Raw genomic sequence first — 8426 nt, 5'->3', positions numbered from 1 at the left:
GGGGGTGGCAGCGGCAGGGCAGGCAGCAGTCCTCCTCTCGCTGACGGAAGAAGCCCTCCTTGCAGCGCTCGCAGCGGGCACCCTCCGTGTTGCCCAGGCAGTCGAGGCAGCGGTACCCGTTCCCCGTCTCCCTCAGGAGGTGCCAGTCGAAGACGCACTGCCTGGACATCCCGTTGCAGTCACAGACTGGGGACAGAGAGAGGGAGACTTAGAGATGGGGGCACAAGCTATGGAGCTGTAAACCCACCCTGATGGCCAAGGAACAAGCCCAGGCGATGCAAACCTCCCCCGTCTTGCTCTGCTAATAACAAGCTCTGTCCCCACATCTCTGTGTCCATCAGCTGTCCCTGTGCCACCGGTGCCCACACTGTGCTCCGTGTCCCCACGCTTCGGAGAGATGCCCGATTTCACTGCTGACAGCTCAGGATGGACAAATACCCCGAGTCAAGCAGTCCCGCTCCACAGTGCGGCATGGCCAGGGATGTTCTCCATCCCTTCAGCGGTCTTCCAACATGACGAGATCTTTGAGTAAGCAGAGATGGTGAAAAGATAAACCCCAAACCTTGTCCTGAAAAAAGCATGGGGCATCTTACTGGTGACTTCAGGGAAAAGGGAAGGATCCCTGAGGTTATGTTTTGCTTCACCCAGCCTCTGACCAGAACTGAGCCCAGAAGGAAAAGCTCAACTAACTTCTACCAGGTCCCTCCATCCAGGTCTGCAGCGCAAGCGTCCTCCTGGCCAAGCGCGGAGGTGATGAGGAGTGGTTTGGGATCAGAGGAGCTTGGCAGAAGCGTGCCAGCCAAGAGGTAGATTACAAAAAAAAAAAGTTTTTGGCAGGATTACACAGGTCATCTCACCCCACCCTCCCCGGGAAGAAAAGCTGCACCTGCCCACGTCGCTGCATGATGGATACCTGGAAGGACAGGCATGAGATTTTGCATCCCACTACAGCCAGGAGAGACGGGACCTCTGGAGAGCAGACTGACAGATATCTCACCAGACACGCCTGCTCCAGCACTACTCTTCATTGCCTTGCCCAGGTCTTCTCTTGAAGCCACCTCTCATCTACCTGCCAAGCCCTCAGCGGCCAGTCCTGAAGCGTTTGAGCCCGAGGACCTTTATTCCAGATGAGTTCCTCAGCACCACTGAGGAGAGCAGACACAGTTGAGAGAACGGTTGGCAAAGACCGGCAGGAGAAAGAAACACCCCGAGGGGAAAAGCAGGGTCTGCAGGGGTGCACAGCCACCCCGATGTTGCCATGGGCTCCTCAACATCCCTCTGAGAAACTCTGCTCGCTGCTGACCTCCTCGGGGACACAAAAGGCTGTCCCCAGCCACCCATCCCCAGCCCAGGTCGCCTCTGACAGCACGGGGAGGTGGAAGAAACCCAAAGACAAGCAGAAGCCTGCAGCATGGATGCAGACAGTGGGTCCTCCTCGATAGAGATGGAGGCTCCTCCTTCCCAGCACTCTCCTGGCACAGTTTAGCCGGAGGATACGAGGTCCCTGTCCTCAGCATCTGTGATTCCCGGGGTGAGACGAAGCCTCCTGCGCTCACCGCCCAGGCACGCAGGGCCCAGAGCTCACACCTGGGCACGGCCCGCGCCCTTGCACACACCCATGAACACCCGCATACCAGACAAAGGCACTCAGCAAGCGGCAGCCAAGCCTGCTGCCAAGAAGAGAGATGACCTCATACGCCAGCAAACAGGGAGAGATATTTTTTTATTTTATTTTTCTTTTTTCCCCAGCTCCGGCAAACACGGTTCTTCCCTTGCAGCCTGGCTGCCAGGAGATGGAGACCCAGCTGCAGAAGGTCTTCTGCTGCCCCAGCCTGCTGGGAGGGGACCTGTGGGTGCAGAAGTCCTGCTCGTAGGGTATGAGAAAGCACCTAGAGCCTCGGTGGGCACCACCAGTGACCAAAGGGCAGAGACAATACAAACAACCCACCGAGAGTAGCAGCGCGGGACGTTCTCAAGGTATTTATGCCCACTTTCACAGCGAGACTGCCGGGGGTCGATCTGCCTTCCCCATCCCTCCACGTTAAAGCTAGAATATCTCAAGTCGGAAGGGATCCATAAAGTTCATTGAGTTAAACTCCACCCACGCATCACCCTGCGGCTACATAATCCGGATGATTTACCAGGTTGCTAAATCACAGGCACCAGCACCATTCCCCCAGGGAACGAATACCTTTTTTCAGGTCTTGCCCTAAGGCTGCAGTACGTTAAGAGCCAGCTCTCCAGCCCTGGCACAGGTTCAGGTCTTGCTAATCGGAAGATGCTGTTGCAGATCAGTGCCACCACCTCACCGGTGTAGCTGTTCCTGTTGCTGGTCTTCTCCTGGAAACCTGAGAGCATCTCAGGTTTAATCAGATTTAACCAGGCAGGTTAATCTTTACCAAGAGCGAGGCGCTGGAGTTGCTAACGAGATGGAGTACGCAGGAGCTGGTGGAAGATGAGGACCAACTGAGGACAGGATCATTTTTGTACCAGGGGCCCCGAGGCTCTGCCCTGAGATCATCCAGTCCTCAGAGAGCTGTGGAGAAGAACAGGCTCCACAGAGGAGAAGCTTTGCAGCTGGATTCAGCGTTACGTGGGGATGAAGGAGGTCGGTGGGATGCAACTGGCAGGACATCATTCCCCCGTCCAGCAGAATAAAGCATGAAAAACGCTTGTTTGCTGTGCTGAGACAAATTCCCGCATCAGAAAGGCTTGGAAGAGGAGACAAGCAGCTATGGACCTCTTAAATTGTCTTCTTCAATTCACAAAACCAGAAAATGACATTGGCCCTGGGTCTGCGAGGAGCAGATCCAATAACCCCGTACATAGGAGCCGATCTGCAAAGACTGCTCCTTTCATCAAGGGATCAACAGAGCTTTGCATGCAACGAAGCCTCCATGACAAACGCAAACCATTCCCTCCTCCGTGCTTTCGGGACAGTGACCCAGAAGGCTGTCTCCTCCCCATCCGCTACCCCAAATCCTGGGTTTCTCCATCGCCCGACTCCACAGCTTTCTCGCTGCAGAAAGACCTGCTATCAGCATGGCTGGTGTCTTGTCTTGGCATCTCCTCCTTCCAGACACCCTGAGTTAGACACCCGGTTGGCACGGCGGAGCTCTGACCTCCACACCCCAACACTTCCTCGAACCCTGGGAGATGCCTTCAAGCCATCAGAGGGAGGCACACACCACCAAGGCAAAGGCACGCTTCCTCGGGCAAGGCTCCGCACAGTTCAGAGTACAAGAGCCTTGACCTCCGCCGCTCGACCACATGGTACCTGCACCCAACGGGACTCCAGCAGTTCGTTTGCAAGCAAAACGGGATTACGTGCGCTAATTACAAGCACACACGTAGAACCAGGACCGGAGGGGTAGCAGCACGGCAGGCTAATTTACACCACCGAATCAACTCAGAAAGTTTGCTGCAGGGTAAAAGCATGGCTGGTTATCGACTGCCGCTTTTACGTACGCGCAGAAATAGGTTCAAGAGTCCATGGCAAAGCAGCAGTTGCCTACACACTGCCAGGAAGGGGCGGGGAAAGAATCTACATCAGTATTTTAAAACTTGCACGCAATTAAGGCTGCTGTAATAATTATTCAAGTAGCACGTAAAGCAAATCATGTCTTTAAAAAAAAAAAAAGAAAACACTTATTCAGCAGTTTTTCCCCTATCACATTGCACCGCACTTAAAGGAAAACTGATAAAAGACCACCTTCAAGCCCCGCGAGTGTATTTCAGAATGCCAGTACTGCGGACAAAAACAAACAAACCAACCATTTAAATCAGCCGATGTTTACAAAATACAGGTGAAAACCTGATTTGGGCCAAACATGCCCATCTCTGGACTATACGCAATACGGCTGAAACCCCGATACGGAATTACCACTGGGCTGAACGCGTTGAAACGCCCCTGTATCCCGCTCTCCGCTATAACTGCCCATGCACGAGGATCCTCTCGATCTTTAAAGCTCACCATCGGTCCATGTACCGCAAGAGGCTCCCCGCCTCCCACGTGGGTGCTGGCGGGCCCGTGGGCACCTCGTAAGCCCCATGGACTCGCATGAAATATAAATATCACACACGTTGGTACAGCAAACAAGATCCTGGGTGCTTCCAGCTCTTCCTCGGGCTTAGGGAAGGTTTTGGTTACAGCAGCGGTGGGCGGATCAGCCACCCTCTCCCTGGGCGATGCTCGTGCTCGCACCCGAATCCCACCCAAGTAGCGAGGCTTTATACAGAACGCAATAAAGTAATTGCACGTAAATAAGTTACTTAAAGGGGATGCCAGTAAAAAAAACCCCAAAGTCTAAATGCTCATGGGATATTTAACCCCAGAGGAAATGTCAGAAGCAGCACCTACAGATCCAATTTTAATCCCAAAGGCGGGAGGGGAGAGCACCCAGTTACCAGCGCTCTCTCCGGCACCGGGGCAGGGCTGCGAGCAAAGCCGCTGGCGGGATGGTACGTCAGCGCAAAAGCGGGAGCAGCCGGATTTCCCGAAGCCTACCTTCTCCTCTGTTGGCATTTAACCCCAGAGGAAATGTCAGAAGCAGCACCTACAGATCCAATTTTAATCCCAAAGGCGGGAGGGGAGAGCACCCAGTTACCAGCGCTCTCTCCGGCACCGGGGCAGGGCTGCGAGCAAAGCCGCTGGCGGGATGGTACGTCAGCGCAAAAGCGGGAGCAGCCGGATTTCCCGAAGCCTACCTTCTCCTCTGTTGGCACCCAGGGCTGCGGGCAGGAGCGAGACCACGAGGCAGCAGAGGGGCAGGAGCCAGCACCCAGCCATTTCTTGTGCTGGGCAGCACAAGGCGCACGTCCCGGCAGGCGGCGGCAGGACTCCCACCCGGCTGACCACTCGTTTTCCAGGTGGTTTTTATCGGCTGCTCCACCTGAGTCACTCCCAACAGGAAGAGCGCGTGTGCCGTGGGCTGACTCACACCGAGCGAGGCGAGCCCAGCCCAGGGAGCGCAGACGTGCGTCCGCATGCGCACCTGCCCGATTGAGAGGCATTGACGGGGCACAGCACCCCAAGGACCTCTTGCCTGCACCCTCCTAGGGGTGCCAGCTCATGGGGAAAAAATAAAATGTAGCTGCAGCCCCTCCTGCTCATCCCACTCACCTAGCTCCATCCCACCGGCTGTCGCTGCTCTCCACGGGCAGGGCACCGGTGCTGGCTGGGGAGAACCGGGCTGCCCGGGCATGCAGGGAGCTGAATGAAACACGATGAGCTCACGGGAAGCCCGGGGAGGGTGGATGGGGACTGCCTGCTCACAAGTCGGGTCCAGCCAACCAACCCACAAAAGCAGGGCTCAAAATCAGTCAGAAGACATGACTAGCGGGAGTCACAGCCAAGGGGTGCTTGGGATGCAAAGAGACCCCAAGGACAGCTTGGACACGTACTCAGAACGCAGATCTGTCGGGATTTACCAGACAAGCATCAAGTTCAGGAAATCCCCAGACCTAGAAATGGGGTGGAGGCCAGGAATCTTCACACACATCTGTCTGCTTTTGCTCCCCAGATAGAAAATCAGGTTAGACGGGTCCTTGGCCTGACCTAGTACAACCACAGAATCACAGAATCCATTTGGTTGGAAGAGACCTCTGGGATCATCAAGTCCAACCTTTGCCCTAACACCACCGTATCAACCAGACCATGGCACTAAGTACGACGTCCAATTTTTTCCTCAACACCTCCAGGGATGGGGACTCCACCACCTCCCTGGGCAGCCCATCCCAATGCCACTTTCATGCTAGAAAGAGGATGAGGAGTGGAGATAGAAAGGAAAAGTCTTGCCTGAGGTCGCCGATGGAGCCGGGATGAGGATGCCAGGCTCCACAACCCCAGGTCCATTAGCATTTTGGTCTCAAGGGCAGCCAACCAGCCGCACAAGACATGAAGTCCAATTCCACCTTGCTCCTCGCCTTTGCCTTGGAGAAGGACATGACCACTTCTACAGAGGAAGAGAGAAATCTGGAGGCGGGGTTCCTCCTAGTCCTGCATACGTCAGGATAAGTGAGATGCTGACACATCCACCTGTGAGGGTGGTGGGACACCAGAACAGGTCACCCAGAGAAGCTGTGGATGCCCCACCCCTGGAAGTGTTCAAGGCCAGGCTGGATGGGGCTTTGAGCAACCTGGTGTGGTGGGAGGTGTCCCTGCCCATGGTGGGGGGCTTGGAACGAGACGGTCTTTAAGGTCCTTTCCAACCAAACCATTCTGTAATTCTATGATGACCTGCAAAAGCTGTCCACCAGAGGATCACAAGGAAGGACAGGCCCTTGTGCTGCATCACAGCGTCTCCCCTGCTTACTTCACAGGGCACCTACTGTCACAATCAACCGCAAGCAGTCCATGAGCACCTTTAGATGGAATGAAGACACCTAACAAATTTGCCCCCAGTCTAAGGCACAAGTTACCTTTCAGGTCACCTTCTGCATTAGGGACTGAAACTCAACCCAGTGGGGCTGACGCTGCTCGTCTCAGAGCTAACAAACCCGGGGTGATTAACATTTAGGTCCTCAGCTGAGCCTCTTGTGCTGCCCAGCAGCTTCCAGACACTGGTACACCCGGAGCTGACTCACAGGGCTTTCCTTCACAGCTCCTGGTGATCTCATGGGTGCAACCAGCCCAAATTCACCACATCTTTGCACCTCCCTTTGCCAGGCTTACCTACCTCCGCCGACCGAGTCAACTCTCTTTTATAAACAGGCTGCTTCCTTTCCATTTCACACGCTGGATCTTAATATAGCTCACAACAAGGAGCCCAGCTTCATGAATGTGCTGCTGCCACATTGGGTTTTGGCACCCAAGGTTGTCTTTTTTGGGTGGGGTTTTTGCTCGCTTGTTTGGGTTTTTTGTTGTTTGGTTGTGGGTTTTTTGTTGGGTTTTTGGGGGGTTTGTTGTGGTGTTGGGTTTTTTTGTTTGTATTTTGGGGGTTTGGTGGGGGCTTGTTTTGGGTTTTGGGTGTTTTTTTAAAGCAGCAAGACAAAACCACTCACGGTATTCCCACTAATTCGGCAGTTCTTAAGGTCGTCTTTTTCCTCTAACAAAACACGCTTAATCCCTTCTGCACTAAAGTACATCACTTGCCCCAAACACCTCTGCTGCATCCTTCCTACCCACCGACACCCCTCTGCTTGGGAAAGTCCTCTCCTCCAGCAGCGTTGTCAGCACAGCGGTTCCCGTGGTCCTTGCCCAGCCCAAGTCCTTGGCCGATTTCTCTCTTTGAAGACCAGCTCTCACCATCAGGAAGCTTTTCCCTTATCTGGCTCCTCCGTATCGTCCCTTCTATCTCACCGTTATCACCCCACCTCTTACTTCACTTGTGCAAACAAGGCACTGACACAGCTCTCTCTCCAGTCATTTCTGCATATTTACTTAGGTTACTCTTACCTCGTCATCCTCCACCATCCTTCAAGATCACCTCTGAAAACCACACGAATACGTGCCATGAGACTACCAAAAATATATTTTCTGGGGTTCTGATTTTATAAATACACCAGATCTGGAACAAACAGCTGCTCACCAGGTTCCTCAGAGCAAATGTTGCCCATCGCAACCCATCGTTACAGCGGCACCGTTTTGAAAAGGTCTCATATAAACATGGTTAACAGAAGCGTTACCTTTCAGAGCGAGCAGAAGCGTAAGCGACGGGAGGCATGAAGAGTAGTGGTGCTCATTCGACCCTGCAATGAAACAGTATTTCTTCACCGGAGAACTCAGGTCCTTTAATCTGCAACATAAGAAGAATCCTTCTGAAGATGTCCTAGGCTCATTCTTCTTAATGGAGCTAAGAAAGCCGCTACTGCAGCAGATGGCAAGTTTATCAGTCCTTGAGGACGTGCCCGTGGCAGAATTAACCACTCCAAAGATTGCTTGAATCCGCATAATAATCTGAATTTTGCTGATGGTTGCCAGTGGTAAGTGATGGATGTGTGAAAGCCCCGAAGCAATAGTTTTATTGATGTAAACCAAGGGAGAAAACCTATTTAGCTGGTTCATGACAGATAAATGACACCGGGATGTTGTACGTGTCCTTGCAGGCCAGCTCATCTCTGGCATTTCCAAATCTCCCTCCGCAAGGGACCTTCTGAGCTGCAACGTCCTCCTGCAACTCCTGTCCTGGGCTCCTTCTGCGGGCAGCCTCCCTTCTCCTTCGGGGTTTGTTGAGAAGTGCCTTATCTCGAGCTATTTTCCATTCGCTTGCCCACTGTCCTTGCCATCACTCACCACCAGTCTCTTTTGAGCACAAGGAGTTTCTCCTCCAGTCTGGCAGCAGACTTTATCCTGCCACCTGGGATTTCCTCGGCACAGAAAATCAGGGATCCTGCCGTGCCGGTATGGCCAAACACACGGTGCAGTGATAAATCCTGGACTTCAGCCTCTCCCCTGCCAGATGGGTGCCCTGGGCTCCTCAAAGCAG

The 8426-nt window shown here is 53.7% G+C and overlaps 1 protein-coding gene across 1 annotated transcript in view; it reads right to left on the bottom strand.

Moving 5' to 3' along the window:
- The window catches only part of LOC104157589 (laminin subunit gamma-2-like), a gene marked incomplete at its 3' end in the record, with an annotated part of 11877 nt that extends 7088 nt beyond the window's left edge, over positions 1–4789 (bottom strand). Inside the window, 2 exon segments of the mRNA XM_009694990.1 lie at positions 1–186; positions 4708–4789. The exon segment at positions 1–186 is cut by the window's left edge and continues 1 nt beyond it. Coding sequence (XP_009693292.1) covers positions 1–186; positions 4708–4789 — 268 coding nt within the window.
- Between the last annotated feature and the right edge of the window lie 3637 nt (positions 4790–8426).

This window comes from Cariama cristata, unplaced genomic scaffold (assembly GCF_000690535.1).
Source record: "Cariama cristata isolate BGI_N322 unplaced genomic scaffold, ASM69053v1 scaffold1292, whole genome shotgun sequence".
Classification (NCBI taxonomy): Eukaryota; Metazoa; Chordata; class Aves; order Cariamiformes; family Cariamidae; genus Cariama; species Cariama cristata.
The sequence above is the reverse complement of the archived record's forward strand: the minus strand, read 5'-3'. Positions and strand labels throughout refer to the sequence as shown.